Source organism: Gymnodraco acuticeps, unplaced genomic scaffold, assembly GCF_902827175.1.
Source record: "Gymnodraco acuticeps unplaced genomic scaffold, fGymAcu1.1, whole genome shotgun sequence".
Classification (NCBI taxonomy): Eukaryota; Metazoa; Chordata; class Actinopteri; order Perciformes; family Bathydraconidae; genus Gymnodraco; species Gymnodraco acuticeps.
Window position 1 is genome coordinate 1,288,171 of NW_022992041.1, and position 19,959 is coordinate 1,308,129.

At 40.1% G+C, this 19,959-nt stretch overlaps 1 protein-coding gene across 1 annotated transcript in view; it reads right to left on the minus strand.

The window, feature by feature from the left end:
- slc35f3b (solute carrier family 35 member F3b) overlaps positions 1–12,193 on the minus strand; it is a 75,052-nt gene extending 62,859 nt beyond the window's left edge. Inside the window, exons 1-2 of the mRNA XM_034201951.1 lie at positions 12,099–12,193; positions 10,989–11,203 (exon numbers count right to left, since the gene is read on the minus strand). Of these exons, the coding sequence (XP_034057842.1) occupies positions 10,989–11,203; positions 12,099–12,193 (310 nt within the window). The remainder of the gene's footprint in view (positions 1–10,988; positions 11,204–12,098) is intronic.
- Between the last annotated feature and the right edge of the window lie 7,766 nt (positions 12,194–19,959).

Here is a 19,959-nt window from a genome sequence, read left to right on the forward strand (position 1 = left end):
GTTGAATTTGTACATTCGATTTCTCAAAAGAGCATGGAACGTGTTGACCCGTGCGTTACAGAACATTTCACTTGCACTGCACCACCTTGGTTTTCTAAGCAGTATACGCAAACAGTCATTATATGCAACCTGGAGCTTCTTGAGGCTCGCCTTCTTATACTTGACCCACAAGGGGGCAGTATAGAGAGGAGTGCAATAAGATCTAAAGAGGTTCACCTTAACCTTATCTGAACACCAAGAGAATTTTCTAGCCAACATGTTGGCTTGCATATATAAGACACGCCGCTGTCTATACATGTCATCATCATCAGCCATTTCATCTGTGATGATGTGTCCCAGATACTTAGTGTTACAGCAAACAGACAGCACCTGTCCTGACAGGTAGAATGTTGGAAAACAAAGGTTCTTATCCCCTTTTGCTCTGCAGATCATTACAGCGCTCTTCTTAGCATTGTATTTAACGTCAAATTTGACTCCGTAATCAGAACAAACATTTAGCAACTGTTGAAAACCAGCCCTGCTAGGAGAAACAATAGCCAGATCATCAGCATACATAAGATGGTTTACAATCACATTACCAATCACACACCCTGTTTTACAGACACTTAAATCATCTGATAGATCATTCATATAGATATTAAAAAGGCTTGGTGAGAGGAGCCCCCCCTGGCGGACTCCTTTACCAACACCAAATGGCGCAGAGACTGCATTCCTCCATTTTATCCGCATGCTCTGGTTGGCATACCAATAAGCCAGGATCCTAATTATACTGTTAGGCACACCCCTTTGTCTCAATTTTAAAAACAGTTTATGGTGGTTAACTCGGTCAAAAGCCTTAGAGGCATCAATGAAACCAATCAGAACAGTGGAATTCTGTCTTCTATATGTTTCTACCATTTCTTTCAAAGCATAGATGCATAGCTCAGTACCATGCTTAGCCTTGAAGCCAAATTGGTTATCTGAGGTACATAAATAGGAACATAGTCTATCTAACAAAATTATTTCCAGGACTTTGGATAACACACTGGCTAGAGCAATTGGTCTATAGTTATCCAAGCTCCCTACCTTGCCCGCTTTGTCCTTAATGACAGGGACCAAAGTAACAGACAACATGGAGTCTGGCAACATACCATGAGTCATGAGGCCGGTAAAACAAATGGCAAGAAGAACTGCAACCTTCGGGCTTGCCAGTTTAAGGTGCTCTGCAGTGATTCGGTCAGAGCCGCATGCTTTATTATCAGCTAGCTGTGCAATTGCTCGATAAACCTCTTTAGCTGTGATTCCCACTGTGTAATTTCCCACTTCACAACATTACCAACTTTGTAGGGGTCACTTTTAACACAATTAAGTATATTAGAGTAATGTTGCCTCCACAACTCAGCTATGTTATCGGCTCCAGATACTCCCTCTATGGTACACGGTAATGACGTACTGGCCCTGTTCAGAGCTCTCACCTCCTTCCAGAAGCCAGTCACATCATTATGAAGGAGCTTTTCAGCCATAGAGTCCGCTCTCAATGTTTCTGTGTGTTTGTTGACATAACGAACTGCATATTTATATCTAGCATTTGTACGCTTTTTGAGATCCAGGACAGGCCCCTCTCTGGGCCTACCTGCCTGGACCCAGGCCCCAAAAGCATTCTTGGCTTCAGCGTATTGATCAGCCACATGTTTATTCCACCCTGGCTTGACGTTGTGTCTCTTCCTAGAGTAGGTACAGCACGGTCTACTGGCCTCCCATACAGCTCCCACAATACAATCATACATGTTACAGAGGTCTTCACGGTGAGAGTTTTCATTACAACCCACATCACTCAATATCAAGCCACGCTTATTGTTTTTACTTCGGCTGTGAGTGTGTGTGTGTGTAAGCTCAAGACGAGTTTCGCTTGTTCTCCTGTATCGCCGACACGGAAGCCTGTCTGCTCCTTGCAGCAGCTCACAGCAGCTGCGAGCAGCAACAAGCCTCGCAAACGTCCCAACCAATCAGAGCACACTGGGCTCACAGGGAGGGGGGCAGGAGCTCCAACAAGCCGTTTAGGACAGAGAGTGAATACCGGTGAATACACATACTTTACAGAGATGCTGTATGAGAAACCAATGTGAGTTTGGAAAATTGCACAGTATAAATCTATTTTAGTATACCTCAACAATGGAATTATGATCAGTAGAAATGGCCATGACATGGGACCTTTAACTCTGCTCTGAGGGCACTTTTCAAGCAATAATGACTCCCACCAGGTTTGTTTAATGAGCCGGTTTTTTAAATGTTGGATTTAGCTCTAACTCATTGTGATGATGTGACCTTTCATCTTGAGTCTGAGTCATGGCTTACTTGCCTCACTTTTTCACCAAGCTTACTGCTGTGCGAAATAGCCAACCCTCTCTTCAGTCTGCGTACAAATGACACGACTTTACACATTGGAAAATGTGTGCAATAGATATGCTAAAGTCCGATTTTGCGTGCCTATCATACGCCAACTATTCCCATTGAGTTCTGAGTCCGAGTTTTGCGAGACGCAAATGGATACGGTCGGGTCTGAGAAGACCGGAAGCTGTGTGGTCCATAAAAACATGTTATTACTCAATATCAAGCCACGATTATTGATTGTATTTTAAATCGTATAATGTCGGACTTTTTTTGCCGTCCGTGAGGAAAATAAATGGGGCACAGAGCCTCAGAATACTGAAAACTGTATTTTTTAAAATCTTTTTTTCCTTCGAATTTGTTATCCTTTTCTAAATAACACACTGTTATTTACTCAACAATAACACACAATTATCCTTGTTTTTATTTATTTGTTTGATTAATAAACACAAGTTGGAGTCCGTCAGGACCGAGGGTCGGAGCAGCTCATTTGCTTTAGAGAATATTACACCCGGAAGTAAGTATTCTCTCCGCTTCGCTTGACAAACCCTGTGATAGTCCTCAAGCTCTGTGATTGGATGTTTGAGTGTGCTCCGAGGGTTACGCCGAGCGTCGAACAGCACTTGAAACGGGATGAAACTAGGGATGTCCCGATCACCTTTTTTTGCTCCCGATCCGATTCCGATCATTTGATTTTGACAATCTGCCGATACCGATTTTTCCCGATCCGATCTTTATGCAATGAGAAAAAAAAGGTAACAGATAACGGCTGGTCATCCAACGCGATGAATTCAGCTATCTTGGCTGTTGTTTTTTTGGCCTTTTCACTGTTCTGGGGCAGTTTCTCTTTCCTTTTAAAAGTCTCTAAAAGTGTCGGTTGTGTCAGTGCCGTTCCCTGAGTGGCCGCTGTGTACTCGTCGTGTTGTTGTTGGTGTTTGTTTCTCAGGTGGCGTGTTAGATTGGTCGTGTTGAACGTAGCTCTGTTCTTTCCACCACGCGGAACCTCCGCCTTGCAAACATTGCATCTGGCTGTTACAGTGCCTTCGCTTTCAATTTTATAATACTTCCAAACTCCTGACATTTTCTCTGTCCCAACTCCCGAGTCACCAGCTGAACGTAGCCTCTCGTTAGCTTACTGCTACTATTAGACACTGCGCCCACTCTGTTGCCAGATTTGAGAGAAATAAGCAAATGAAACAAGCCCAAAAGAAGCAACACATACATGATGTTGTGTCATTTTAAACCAAAACTAAGGCCTCAGGATGACTTTAAGACGTGAACATGGTCATTTTAGTTTTGTAACATTAAATTAAAAAAAACATTTTATAAAAAAGAAATTAAAAAAATTCCCGATCCCCGATTTTTTTCTCCCGATTCCGATCTTTTGAAAATCACGTGATCGGCTCCGATCCCCGATCACGTGATCGGGACATCTCTAGATGAAACCACGGCAGACTGTCCAAAACTGGATTTGAACGGGTCCACCCCGTCCCCCCCTCCCCCACCCAGTCCCCAGAACTACACATGCTGGCTATTGTGTTTCGCAACATGTTCTCTATCTATGGCACGTCTCTACTGGGAGTTGTAGTTTTAAAAGACGTTTTCGTATTTCCCATAATAAGAAGTTGCCAGTATTAAACTGTGTACATCCCTGGAAGTTTAGGGGATAGGAACACTCAAATTTAAAACATATAATTAATAAATGGGTGAAAATTGCTTGTGCCCATAATGGGCAGCATTAATATATACCCACATGACAGCTAAGGTCAGAAGAGCTTTATTTAACAGCTGGTCTTATGTCTGTGACCCCTCCTGTTGTTAATTGATAAGCCTGAAACATGCACTTGTCAAGTTTTGCAAATATGGCAGCCATCGATCATCTTAAGATAAGATATACTTTATTGATCCCAAGTTGGAAACATTTGCGTTACATCAGCATGTGTAACAGTTGTAAATATGCAGTGGTGTTTATTTCTAAATCATTTAGTATAATCACACAAATTCTGTGTTTTATATTTAATAATTCTGTGTTCTTTATTTATTGATTGTTCAATACCTGACAAGGCCGGATATGAAATATCTACATACATCTTATAAGAGTATAATGTATAATATCAGTTAAAATAAGTTCTTCAACATAGTTAATATTGCTGGACGTACACAAATATTGATAGATGTCTTGTTATGCACTGTTGAAGAACCTGTGACCCAAGTTTTTCATTCATTGCATAACTACACCGTTTGTGTATATGATATGTCAATAAACCTTAGAAAATCTTGAAATCTTGAAAGGGATGTGCAAAATAGTCATTATATACAGTCTTTAATTAACTATTAGTAGAGAATAACGAGTAATGAATATACTTTATAGGGATCCTATTAATATCTAATAATAAAAATAACGAAATTCAATAACATGCTTTAACCACCAGGTGTCCCTTTATATCAGCTGTGCACCTTTATGGTGTAAATACAGTCTATCTACCAATTGGATCAAATATAAAAGTCAGCCGAATTAGTGTTGATACTGCAAGGAGACATATTGTGTGAAAAGAAATGTAAGATGTTGTTTAATTGCTGATATATTTATGATCCACGTCACGTTTTCAGTGTTGGCGGCAGTTCCTCATGTTTGTCTAGACTCTAGACTTTTGGATCTTCAAAGAGCCCGATTCCAATGGCCAGACAGGCAAACAATTGCATTAAGCCATTAGAAATCGACGATCGTGCTCGATATATGGTTAAATATAGCAGTAGGCTATCGATTTTCATAGATATCATGAGAGTAACATCTACGTCACTTTACGGCCCCGCCCACTTTTGGGGGAAACAACGCTGTCATTAGAATGGCGATCGAGCCTGAAGCCACAGAGCTTAGAGGAAGTACGGAAACACTGAACTCTTGATTATTTTTAATGTTTGAGGTGCAATAAACGACACAGCAGCTTTTTGGCATGATAAAACTATTATGATCCGCCTCGCTCATGAGAGTAACAGCTGGAGAAATTACAGCCTCGCCTACTGATTTTAATTTAACCATATATCAAGACCGATTGTCGATTACCAATGATCGAATGTAATTGTTTGCCTGACTGGCCATCGTAATCGAGCTCTTTGAAGATCCAAAAATCCACGGTTTTCTAAAAAATGTGATCGGATTGGAAAAAACTTCAGAATTTGTATTGACCGCCATTCAAATGACAGCGTTGTTTTCCCCAAAAAGTGGGCGGGGCCTTAATTTTTGCCCGGAAGTGACGTAGATGTTACTCTTATCTATGCACGCAAAACTCGGACTCAGAACTCAATGGGAATAGTTGGCGTATGATAGGCACGCAAAATCGGACTTTAGCGTATCTATTGCACTTATTTTCCAATGTGTAAAGTCGTGTCATTTGTACGCAGACTGAAGAGAGTGGGTTGGAAATAGCACATGAGCCAATTTGATAGATTGGTGGTAAATGAAACAATCGGGTGTCTCTTTGCACTCTACAGAGAAGTCAGCCTCCCACCCCTCTGATAACAGGCTGCCTTCAGCATCAGCCCTCCACTCTACAGCCATTAGCCTCTGCTTTGTAGTTGCCAGAACGTCCTAAATAGTCAGGTTGTTTGTGCTGGAGTAGTCTACTTTGTGAGGTGACTACTACTGTAGAGGGTCCAGAGAGAACTGGTTTGGAACATAGCAGATTATTTCTTTTTGAATTTAGGTTTGTTTTTTTTGTATCAGAAACAAGTTGGGCAAACCAACTTTTCCTGAAACGCAAAACGCAACACCAATTAATCGAGAAGGGTCATTTCATTTGTGAAGTGTCCTTTCATTTGATATTGCCATGCACAGAGAAAGATCTATGATGTAACAGTTCAAATCATGACATTTTACATTTGCAATTCAACTACAGTCAACAAAATTGTGTTTTCAGGGACGTAGTGTAGTGGTTGAAGTAGTGACTTTATTATTCAGAGAAAGAGGGTTTTGGAATTGAACCCATTTATCTCAATTAACGTGAAGTGGTCACTTATAACTCTCATTCAGTTCATTACAAAAACAACCACTATGGCAAACATTACTCGGTATTATGTCTCTTCCACAACAGTTATTATAATTTGGCAATAACATGGAAAATAACTGTTGTATAAAAGCTAATTAATTTCCTTGAATCAGTTTGAAACACAGTTTTAAAGAAATTAAACTCTCTAAAAGATAGAAATTAAACTCTCTTGAAGAAGTCTGATACAATATATTACATGTACACTGAACAAAAATATAAATGCAACACTTTTGTTTTTGCTCCCATTTTTCATGAGATGAACTCAAAGATCTAAAACATTTTCTATATACACAAAATAACCATTTCTCTCAAATATTGTTCACAAATCTGAAAAAATCTGTGATAGTGAGCACTTCTCCTTTGCTGAGATAATCCTTCCCACCTCACAGGTGTGGCATATCAAGATGCTGATTAGACAGCATGATTATTGCACAGGTGTGCCTTAGGCTGGCCACAATAAAATGTTCAGTTTTATCACACAGCACAATGCCACAGATGTCGCAAGTTTTGAGGGAGTGTGCAATTGGCATGCTGACAGCAGGAATGTCCACCAGAGCTGTTGCCCGTGAATTGAATGTTAATTTCTCTACCATAAGCCGTCTCCAAAGGCGTTTCAGAGAATTTGGCAGTACATCCAACCGGCCTCACAACCGCAGACCACGTGTAACCACACCAGCCCAGGACCTCCACATCCAGCATGTTCACCTCCAAGATCGTCTGAGACCAGCCACTCGGAGAGCTGCTGCAACAATCGGTTTGCATAACCAAAGAATTTCTGCACAAACTGTCAGAAACCGTCTCAGGGAAGTTCATCTGCATGCTTGTCGTCCTCATCGGGGTCTCGACCTGACTCCGGTTCGTCGTCGTAACCGACTTGAGTGGGCAAATGCTCACATTCAATGGCGTCTGGCACGTTGGAGAGGTGTTCTCTTCACGGATGAATCCCGGTTTTCACTGTTCAGAGCAGATGGCAGACAGCGTGTGTGGCGTCGTGTGGGTGAGCGGTTTTCTGATGACAATGTTGTGAATCGAGTGGCCCATGGTGGTGGTGGGGTTATGGTATGGGCAGGCGTATGTTATGGACGACGAACATAGGTGCATTTTATTGATGGCATTGTGAATGCACAGAGATACCGTGACGAGATCCTGAGGCCCATTGTTGTGCCATTCATCCACGACCATCACCTCATGTTGCAGCATGATAATGCACGGCCCCATGTTGCAAGGATCTGTACACAATTCCTGGAGGCTGAAAACATCCCAGTTCTTGCATGGCCAGCATACTCACCGGACATGTCACCCATTGAGCATGTTTGGGATGCTCTGGATCGGCGTATACGACAGCGTGTTCCAGTTCCTGCCAATATCCAGCAACTTCGCACAGCCATTGAAGAGGAGTGGACCAACATTCCACAGGCCACAATCAACAACCTGATCAACTCTATGCGAAGGAGATGTGTTGCACTGCGTGAGGCAAATGGTGGTCACACCAGATACTGACTGGTTTTCGGACCCCCCCCAGACCCCCCCAATAAAGCAAAACTGCACGTTTCAGAGTGGCCTTTTATTGTGGCCAGCCTAAGGCACACCTGTGCAATAATCATGCTGTCTAATCAGCATCTTGATATGCCACACCTGTGAGGTGGGATGGATTATCTCGGCAAAGAAGAAGTGCTCACTATCACAGATTCTTTCAGATTTGTGAACAATATTTGAGATAAATGGTTATTTTGTGTATGTAGAAAATGTTTTAGATCTTTGAGTTCATCTGGAGCAAAAACAAAAGTGTTGCATTTATATTTTTGTTCAGTGTATTATGCTGTAATAGCTGTGGGTTACAACATTGCATATATGACTGTTGACATCAATGACAATCAACATTTGTTGATCCATTCAACAAATCAGATACTCCTTGAAGGTCGGCTTGAACTTCGTTAATGATAAACGTCTCATTTGTCAATATTCAGCTCTTTAACCATTCAGTGTTTAAAATATGAAATACAACAGTCTAAGTATAGTTTGGGAATATTTCACTTAACTTGACTATCCGGCCACAACACCAGTGAAGAGGTAAAGAACAGCAGCTTTCTAAAGTCTGCAGTGTTCAGATATGTATAGGCCTATGCATTTTAAAGTATTCTTGCACTTGTTTAATATTACAGTTCTCATGTGAAATTTACAACGTTGTCCACAAGCTACCAGGCTGGCAAAGATCTAATGAGTGTGTTTACATCAGAGCAGCAATAAAAAATGAAAAAAGATTGACAGTTGTTAAGATTGTGGCTGGTCTTTAAACCACAAAAAGCTCCTTCCAAGACACAAAGCAAGTGAACTAAAACTGTAATCCATCAGAAATGATGCAGGGAAAGGAAATGAGGAAAATTATGAAAACAAAAGCTGCGTTTTTTATCCTTTAGAGCAGTGGTTCCCAAACGGTGTGCCGTGAGGCAAGTCCGGGTGTGCCGTGGGATTTTGTGACAACCATACATTATTATTGCAATATACAACTACACAAAAATAATTACTTTTTAATTTACTATATCAGTACTTTGTAGGTTTATATGTACGTAATCTGCGCGACTTCCGCGTCCACATCTCCACATGCAGTGCTGCATAAACATGGCTGAGTCAGCGATAACTCTCGAGGGGTGGAGGTATGCCCATTATTTTGAGTGTGTCCGAAGAATAGACAGGAATGTGACGGTGAGGTGCAAACTGTGTCCAGGCCAGAAGCTGTTATCCACTGCTGTAAACACCACGTCAAACCTCAACACACACCTGCAAAGAACGCATGCTAAGGTGAAGCTACCGCACACGCTATTTGTTGTTTGTTTATATCACGTAGTCTGTTATTCTTCTCTGTCTTCCGGTTGTTGCCTGTTTTGAATGACAAATACACACTACCGCCGTCTGCTGGTAAGGAAAGTTATTGCCACTCACGCATGTGCAAGTTCGTACGTGCTCGGCGAGTAAAGTAAGGAGTTACTTTATGTAGATAGTAACGAAGTAGTGTAATATATTACTTTTTAAAAAGTAATATGTAATATATTACATTTTTTTAGTAACGACCCCATCTCTGGAGTTGGCGTTCTCTACTCTGATTTACATGAAGAACAACAGGAGGTCACGGCTCTCCGTTGAACAGGACTTGCAAGTGGCCCTGTCCTCAGTGCCACCAAGGATTAAAACATTCTGCGCGCCCCGACAGGCACATGTATCTCACTAATTTGTAAGTCGGCAAAAATATTTACAATAGCACATGTTTCAATGCTGATTGCTGAAATGTTAATTTAGTGACCTGTCTGGTTTAAATGAGTGTGTTGCTGCTTTGATGAAGCAAATTAATTTCTGAAATATTTCGTTAATAAATATTTCATAGTTGTCTTTGTCACATTTTATTTGGCATTAGTAAATAATTATGCACATTTACAGATATTTTACATGATATGAGTGATAACACGTGTTATAAGGGCTATTTTGCACAATAAGTGTGCCTTGAGATTTTTACTTGTCCTTTGGTGTGCCTTGGGCACAAAAAGTTTGGGAACCACTGCGTTAGAGAATAAACCGCCCTGAGGAACATTCCCACTGTCTGGCTCCAAGCTCAACAAACTCCAGTGAAGCAAACATTAGCCCAACTGTCTAGCAACTATCCAGCAACACTGAAGCTTTAGCAACTAATTAACAGACTGTGCAAATTTAGATTCAGTGAAAATAATGATGAAGATGAGCAACATCACTGTACAAAGTCTGAGACACAGTCTGTACACAGGCTGAGATGTGTCAATGATATAATGATAAAATACATTGACTTTGAATAACTGCATGCAACTCTGTGCTACATAATAGCAGCAACAAATAACATGTATTTGGCCCAATGGGTCCAACATGATAACATGGCTAAATATGGTGGACAATGGTACAAAATAAAAGTAATTTTAAAGGGCAGAAGCCTGATAACTTAGAATGCATGTATTAATGGCTGTGTGTTATAACATTTAGTTTTTTTAACGGGTTTCAATGGGGACAATATGAAAGTCTGACTGTCTGTATTTTGGCTACGCAGTTAATATACTTAACATAGGAAATGAGGTTACACTTATATATTCTTAAAACAAACTCAAACCCATGCCAAAATGTATGCCAAATGCATCAAAAAAGCCAAACTGATTCAACAATTTCCTATAGTGTTACATAAGGGTTACACATGGAGGGCCCAAAATGTGTCTCAATGTGCCTCAGAGTGGCTTCATTATCCTGCACTCTCACTGGAACAATATACCAAGCGTTTTCCTATGGATTGGTAGATGTTAAACTTTCACATGCAGCTATCTAACATGTGTTGCCAATCCTCTGACTCCATCCACCCACACCATGACAGTAGAACACCCCATCAAGCTTCAATTCCAAAAAACCAGCACTCAATCACTTTCATCAGTCTGATGTTATCTGAAATCCAATGAGTGCCTGTGTGAGGTGCAATAATAGCCAAGAGTGCACACTAGATTGCTCACTAAATGTATCACATCATGCACTCACAGAAGTTAACAGCTCCATGCATGTACACTGACTCACTCTTGTAGCTTGCATTCCAAGGCTGATATCCATAATAGCCGGTGATTCGCAGGATTCGCTCCTCTATGGACGCGCTGTTGATGTCCTCAACTGAGCGCGAGGACTTCAGGTCCTCTTTGATGGCCTCGTCCACCACCAGGTACTTTAGCTGTCTGAGCTGAGGGCTGATGTCCGAAAGCCTTCTGGGGCTCATGTCGGGCGACTTGCGCATCCCGCTGGGAAAAGAGAACAGTGGGTGGTCGGTGTTATAAGACAAAAGTGAGAGCGTTTTTCAAAGGGAAAGGGAGGCTGTGAACCTTGAATGTGAGATGATAAGACAGGAGTTCTCATTGGATAAAGCCAGAACGTTGTTTGTTACACAGAGACCTGCGTAAAGGGCCCCTGCAACTCCCCTCAGTCCAGAAATCTTCATCCTTCACTGGCCCTGTGTCTGTACAACAACACTGAATACACTAAACGACAGTGACTGCTCCTGAAACTGCACTGTGCAACTTCATAACAGGCTTTTGTGAATCTGAAACTAATGAATCTATCACCAGTGATTTGTAGAGACGGAGAGAGTTCACTTGACAACTCCTGGCTTCATGCAGCCATCACTGGAGAACAAACTGCGCACAGCCTAAACAGTAGTGGTTTTTTTTGTATTCCTACTTGCTACGTTGTGTCCAGCAGGTGAAGTAAAACCGAGATAGAACGGTTTAATATTGCACTATTAAAGTTGTGTAATGCGATACACCTTACAAAGTAGCACACTGTTGACCAGAATGACTCCCAGCTGTTATGAAACCGTCAGCAAAACACGATTCATAACCCACTCAGAGAAAATCGGTTCGTAAAATTCCCCCCTGCTGCCAGTCTAACGAATCATAGTCGAATTATCTTTTTTTAGATGAACATCTGACTCACAACAATTACTATCAGCATAAACTCCTCAAATGAAATAAAATATAATCCACATTCGCATAGAACACACTCATCTGCTATACTTGATGTTTATTTAGGGCACTTCTGCCATTTAAAGTACATTTCATTTTTAGCACCTATGACCCAAGTGCGCCACAGGTGCTCCTGTCGTTGGGCTACAATGTGTAAAAAGTTGAAATGTCTTACATGGGCATCAAAGTAGGAGGTCCAAGGTAGCACATACAGTCCCGGCGGGTCCGAGCGACCCGGTCCCACACCATGCTCTCTCCATCCCCATACATCCTCAAGGCCACTAAGAAGGCAGCTGATGTGGTTCTAAATCCTCACCAAGGCAGGGAGACAAGTAACATCCTCCTGCTCATCCTCACCCCTACAAACATATGCCTGGCCACTACAGTAGAGTCTGTTTCAACCTCAAAAGGGTGCGCTGTGCTCTGGGTCCTGCAGGCATTGCAACAGCGCCATCTACCGGAGGAAATACTTTATTGATACAGATGTTGCACATTGAAAGGTAATTACATACAGACTACAACATATGATAATGTCAATAATTATAATGCTGGAAGGAAATATCTATAGTCAACTATGATAAAATGAAAGAATATTATAGCTAAAACTCTGAGTTGTGTGCACAGTTTTGAAAAATAAATGCAGCATTGATGCCAGGGTAAACCAGAATGCTGCACAATTGAATTATTGCACACAATTATTGTACTGTTGAGTCAGTATTGCACAGTCGGTGATATAAATGAATGATGGGCTTATAGCAGTGTATAGCTGGAAATGAGTACAAGGATCAGTCTACCAGATAGTTTAATAGTATACTCTTGAAACACGAAATATACTGTCCTTTTTGGATCCCACACAGATCCCTGCTGCCATATCTCTGAACGTATACTGACTCAGCCCTCTACCTTAGCTGATCTGTGAGGTTTTTTTTATGGCTTTGTGACTCAAAAAGTCCATCAGTAGCCTGGAAAGCTCACATTAACACTTTACAAAAATACATTTTTTCAGTCCTATTCCTCAGTCTGTCCCATTCAGACTGGCACAGTAAGTCTCCCTGACTCAAGATGAATAAGAAACCACGTAAACCTCACTTTGAAGGTGGAAGTAGGTGTTTTATTTTTAATCTGAGTGCCAATTATTTGTGGCTCAGAACAATGGAAAGGTGTTCTGGATGGTGTTCAAAAGACTATCAAGCAAACAAAAGGGGAGACGGGGATTGGAATAAAAGGCAGAACATGCTTATAATTGTATTATAATTGCACAATTGCCTTGATAATATTAGTGACAGCCAAAATACTCAAAGCAAAGACAGAAAGGTTGCTTTTTGGTGGATAACACATTTGGAGTATCTCCGTTATCGTGCAGAATATCAAATAAATATTGACTATACAAACCCAGACTGTTTGAGATGTTTTGTAGTACAGCTTTGAAACATATCAGCGCTTTTACCAGAAAACCTTTTCAAGCAACTATATTTTTCGACAATTTAGTCTAGTGGGTTTCCCTTTGGTCTATTATTCATAGCATACTTCAAGCATTTCAAGATGATAGCAGGCTCTGCATTTCAGAGGTTTAGGTGTTTTAAGTAGCAAGGACACATGTAAGGTTGTTTCTGTCCAATAACACCAAAGATAATTACTGGTTGATTACATCCAATCAGAGCCATGCTTCCAGTAATAGGGTAATTATGTTCACTGCCGGTGATTGTATGTACTTGGCAATTAAAATCAAGTCAGCGTCTTTGTCTTGAGTATTCAGAAGTGTGAACTGTACAACAATAACATTACAAGTAGGTTTTCACACTCATGTAGTGATGCAGTGATCTGACTTTGCCTGCCTGGTATGACCCTTCGATTTCAGGTCCAGTGTTAATGTATTCATTAGCTGTACGTCTAACTGTGTGGAAGTGACTAGGATCTTTATTTTAAATGCAAGGAAGGCCCTACTTAAACCTTGCTTTACCAACTTTGTCAAACAAAACGTAACCAAAAAAATACAGAGATATTCATTTAGTGAATTGTTGTTTACTAAAAAAAAAAGACAATTGTACACCAGCAACTTGATAAAAGTATTTTAAGGAATTGTAATTCAGATGCAGCAAAAAGTTGGTCAAAACTACAAAAGGCATTACAATTCCATATAGTGCATAAAGTATATAAACATATAATTTAATTTAGTATATCCACCCCATATGGTTTAGATATATTTCAGTCCCTATCGGTCCAATATCCCATATTATTTGAAATGCATACCCTCATGTTTAAAAAAAAAAACATGACTCTTCATCTGATGAAGTTTAAGCTGACCTAGATTTACCCCTAGATAAACAGACCATGCAGTAACCCTAATGAAAAGTGGAGCTTACCTTTCATGATTGCGGTAGTGTGGTCCAAAGGTCCCCGCTCTGTGGTCCCCAGGCTGCATTGCGTCTGCATTCTGTGCTCCTGACTGCAGACAGCAGCACAAGAACACTGACTGTTTTTTGTAGACAGGTTTTGCATGGATCAATGACCAGCCACACCTTTCACGTCCAAGTATTAAATGGGAAGGGGGGGCGGGGAGTCTATGCTTACTCAGGCAAATAAAAGTGGAGTCAAGTCATCAATAAGCGGGTCAACACCTCCCATAGGCCGTCTTTGGGAGGAGAGGACCGGGTTCATGTTGCATTAGGCACCTCTCAACTTCAGGGCAAAGCCAAATCAATTCTCACAGCTCGACCTTACCCACACTAAGTAATGTGGACACTTTCCCTGTGAGACACAACCCATGAATATTAAAACAGTTCATATTAAAGAAGTGCTGATATATCACTGCCATCCAGCACACCATCTTCCATTTCAGCAGTCCTCTAATAGTGATTTAATTGTTCCCCTAATCTACAGGGCACTGCACTCCTTTCTAAATATAGATCAGAGATAAAACAAGAGCCAAAGCTTTGGGGCAAAGAAACATAGAATGAACACAGTGAGCATGATTCACACACAAGATACTGATACAAATCATAACTCACTGGCCAGCATATTTGTTGACATGATCGGTTTATTTTCCTAAAAACAGGTCTAAAAGAGATGTATCATTTAGACTTTAAAAGTGCTGGTGAAACCAATAAGGTTAACAATGACTCAGGTCCATTAGTCATTCAAGTGAGTCAGCTATTAGTTACACCTACTGCAAGCTGTCATTCTAAGACCCGTCAACATTGCTGTTGAAAAACAAAACCAAACAGACTTTTCTCACAGCAGTTATGATGATCTATCAAACACTGGTGTAACATTTAGGGCTGTGGTATTTGCCACTTGAACATAAAAGTTCCATTGGTAACACAATGTATTTAGCTACTGTGTGAATAAACTGTTTGATTTTAGTAAATAGGTTACTTTCTTTGAGAACAAATGACATTACTTTTATGGTAACATTATGCCTCTGTTCCTTAAACACAATTATAGATTGATATATGAATAAATGAATCTATGTTTTCTTCCGGGTGATTTTTCATTTCTCCATGCATTCCAAACAATGACATTAGTATGAGGTAAATTGCTAACACACAGGCAGTGGTGCACTTCTGACTCTTGTGGTCGAAACAAGTATTACATCAACAAACACTTTTTTACATGGTGATAATAAGGGACAAGCAAACATTATCATGGCAATACATTTTGTTCAACTATTGTATTTTTGGTTTAGACTAGAACGTGTTATCAAAGTAAAACACATTATTTTCTCATACCGTCCATCAAAATTTGACAGAGCTAGGAATGAGTCCGCCCAGGGGAGTCCAAAGGTCGCCAAAAATGATATCAATTTAGGCGCATATTGCTTGTGATGGATTTAGCATTCTCTACTTACAAATGACTTCTCAACTGGTTTATTTACGTAAAACACAAGTCTCAAAGAAGGTCTAATATTATTAAAATCTGAAAGAAATCACACCAAAATTCCAACAGCTTTTTCCTCAACACTTAATCCATATATCTCAAGAACATAAAGAGATTTTAATGAGGAAATCTCCAGGTTTCTTGTGGTCATTGAACTCATTATAAAAACGGTGAAAAAGTGGAATTGAGACTGTATCATCCTTTATATCCCCTTGGCTCTTTTCATACTCATGTGTTATACATGTGCATATGAAACAAAAACAAAAAAGTGTGTTTAAACTGAATTTTCATTAATTCTCTCACTCTCCTGCGTCCATCTTCAACAAATTGAAAAAAATAGGAATTCTCTTTCTTCTCACCTTTAATATGTAATGGATAGCTCAGCCTAGAAACAGTGTGACAGGCCACTGCTGATTGGCCAGTGCAGGAGGAACTCTAGACCAGTAAAAAAGTCACATTCATAAATTTTTATTTTAGACATTTGGAAACATTTTATATCTCATTACTCAGTGTTTGATTAGCGACATTTGAATATGCCAAAAATAAAGAGCAAATTTGTTGTTATAATCCAGAGGCAAACCTGTTCTTTTGTTGCTGTAGAATAAATGTTATTTCAGTCATGGGGAAACATCACCTTTATGGAAATCGGCACCCTTTAGTTGTAGTCGCCAAAGGCCCCTGTGATTTCTTAAGGGTATATTTATTATTCAGCTGCCATTATTGGTAAGGTTGACACACAGCTGGAGGGTAGCCAGCATCTCGGTGGATGAGAGGACCCGCTGATTCTATTATGTGTCAACATCTTGAACCTGCTCCAGTGAAAATAAAATTGGCATCTTCTGTCATCTTTTCTGGCCAGATGTAAGTGCCCTTAATTATCTTAGCCAATCTTAGATATTCCCTTTTTAGTTTTGCTGACAAATCAAAACAAGTGTCATGCATAGTCCCTCCTCTGTTGCGCTGCTGTTAATATTAAAAGACACCTTGAGAAAGCAGGAAAATGGCACTTCAAAGGTGCTTTTATTCTCATAATAGTTTTCACAGAATGTGTTATGGACCTTTGTTTTTCTCTAACACGTAAATGATCAAATCTGTTCTGCTTTGACATGATTACAGACATCAGATTAATTTTAATCAGTGACTAAACTGGGGTGTATTTACAAGAAATACATTATGATACGTACAAATACACATACATTCACAGTCTTATAATTCATATAAATAAAACATGTTTTTATGAAAAAACACACTTCAATAATCTTTGCCCAATTTGTCTAAAGGCATATGGTGTAATTGGTTATCCCATGTTGCGAGAGCAATATTCAGCCCCATGCATATCAAAGTCCTGAGGGTTGTCTGACATTTGCCATTTGAAAGAAAAAAGTGATTGCACCTTCTGAATATTTATGACCAATTATTTCGGTGAGATGTGGGGTGTGAGGACTATAGGTGAGGATCGAGTTCAGGCCACCTCGAGGCTATATGGCACTCTGATAGCGTTAGATAACTGTGATGGCGATTCATGTGCTTGTGATATGATACAAATGGTGTTTGTTAAAAGCACACAGAGTTAGTGAACATTTTCTCAGCATTTTGACATGCTTGCCCATCACATACAGATTCAGCTTTAGTGGGATCACAAAGTGGAAAGGACAGAAAAACATGCACTGCAGTGTTGCCTCCTCAGTTTCAAAAGGTTCAGCATGAGTGACAATATTTCAACTTGATGGCTTTAGTCAGAAGTCTGAACTCCTTGGAACAGCAAAATAATGTTTTTTTACGTGTTCTCGTTTTCATTTATTCATGTTTGTTAATCATAAAACCCAACAGATGTGCCTGCTTGGTGTGAAACATGAGGGGATCAACTGTGATCGATGCTCTGTTAACATCACATACTGCAGCGATGGAGGTTTTACTGCAGAATAGTTGCAAGAGAGAGAAAGTCTTTGGCTGCAGCATCCATTCGCCCATCCTTCTCTTCTCTCCCCCCTTCTTCTGGTCCTTTCAGTTCATCTCACCTCTTATGCAATAAAGACAGAGTTAACTGGGGCAGTGTGCTGGTGCAGGTCTGCATATATATACTGTATTAATTTAGGCCAACAAAATAGGACTGTTGTGCACTACCACAACCTTACATGTCCAGTTTCATATTTCATAATAGGGAATGTTTTTTATAGAGAAAATATGACCAACACTTGCTTTACTCCAGTAAAAATAAAAGCAGAAATGCTGTAGCAAACGAGAGCAGTGGGGAATGTTTTTGCTTGAGGCCACCTGCATTCCCATAGTCCCAGTGTGTGTGTCGGGATATAAATAGAGTTGCTCCATCACCAGAAAGCGGTGCTATAGGATGGATGCCAGTCGTCGCCTCAGTGCAGCCTAACCCACCCCGACCCACCCCCTGTCCTGGGTGACCCCTGACTGCCTGGAAAACTAGCATGCCAAAGTTTCAACAATGGACTTGTTGTTAAAACCTGACAAGCGTCATACATTTTGCTGCAGTGGGTGTTGGATGCACATGCACAACAAGCTTAAATTCCTGCATTATGTGTACGCTCATGCAGCTAAAGGTACATCCAGATTCCTTAAATAATTGCTTATTTTTCACTTTCTGCACAAAGATTAAGATCGTTCCGGTTGCATGATTTAAACGTGAGGCTGGAGTCTTTTTATCTTCACAGCTCAGAGCCAAGTAGTTTCCTGCGTGCATATGAATGATGCAAAAAGACCAAATAGCAATATTAATGAAAAATAATCAGCCTTCAGGGGATTGTCCTGGTCTGCCCTGATACCCTCCTGACTGACAACCTGGAAGTATTTACTGACTATTGTACTGCATGTACCCGTCTGTGTTTGAGAACAATTTAAAAAACGAATATAGGAGAGAAAGGGTGGGGCCTTAGCAGATGTCCATAAGTATAGGCGTTTTAACTGGCCATGTGCCAAAGTAGAGTTTATGGAGTAATCTTGCTCGTGCATGCAGACGATTTAATTTCTAGCTCATGCTCTCTCCTATATTATTAAAGAATACATGCATTTTGTTTGTAACATGCAAACAGGCATGTAACTCACCCCAATACCAAAGTTAAAAACTCATGTATTCAAGTTCACTGCGCAATGAATAAATCATACATGTGTGAATAATAAGTGTCGGATAAATGTGTCTAAGTGTGTGAGCTAACCCCCTTAACACATTCAAAATGCATTGTATTTTGCTGTTGCGACATTTTCTTTATTTTGATCGTTATTACCTGAGCCTTTTCATACATAATACACAACTACTGTATGTTCTTCTGATGTCTCCAATTAGTTTCAACAGTCATTTATGTTTTGTAATGTAGGCTGTTAACGTTAGATAAGTGCCATCTTATTTAAATGATTATGTTCTTGATGAAGCTCACAGTTGGTTTTGTAGCAAGTGAATATTTCGTTTTTAAAACAGAAAGGATAGGTGTCATGGTGGCCGCTGGGTATTTTACCATGTGCATGTTTTAAATGTTTCTGTTTGAATGTGCTTCAAGCAGGGCTCACTTGATTTATGAGGATTATTTGAAGTGCACATATCCAACAAGGGTGCGGCTCCAAGTTTTTCTGTTGATGTCTTATGAGACTGTTCTGTAATAGTCAAAAATGTAAGTCCAGAAATGAACAGCAGGTATACCGATTTAATCACAAAAAACAGACATTTCAATTCAGTGCTGATTCTGAATATGCCTGGTTTGTACTCCAACTGGCTGACATCCATAAGATAAAACAAGATAAGATTCATTAAGATAAAATAAGATATTAAGAAAATACAAAATAACATACAGCAATCATACAGTACTCACACATTGCCCAGTGCCTGTTGTAGACACACCAGTCCGCAGTCCGGCAGTCTCATAAACAAAGTATAAACATGTTTATACTGGTAGGGATTCTCAAAAGTATTGTTCAATTATTATGCACCCACAGGTAACTGCTTTCTTGTACAATGCATCCATTAAATACGACACCAAGAGCTTACTTTCCCTCGTCTTTATTTCAACTTGATACCATGGGTGTCAGTTCAGTGGCTCTCTAATGAGGCGCCTGCAGAGGAAATCTGTTCAATGAGAATCACACTGGAATAAAACAATATAATGTGTAATGTTTTTTATTACTTTGATGGATATTTAAGG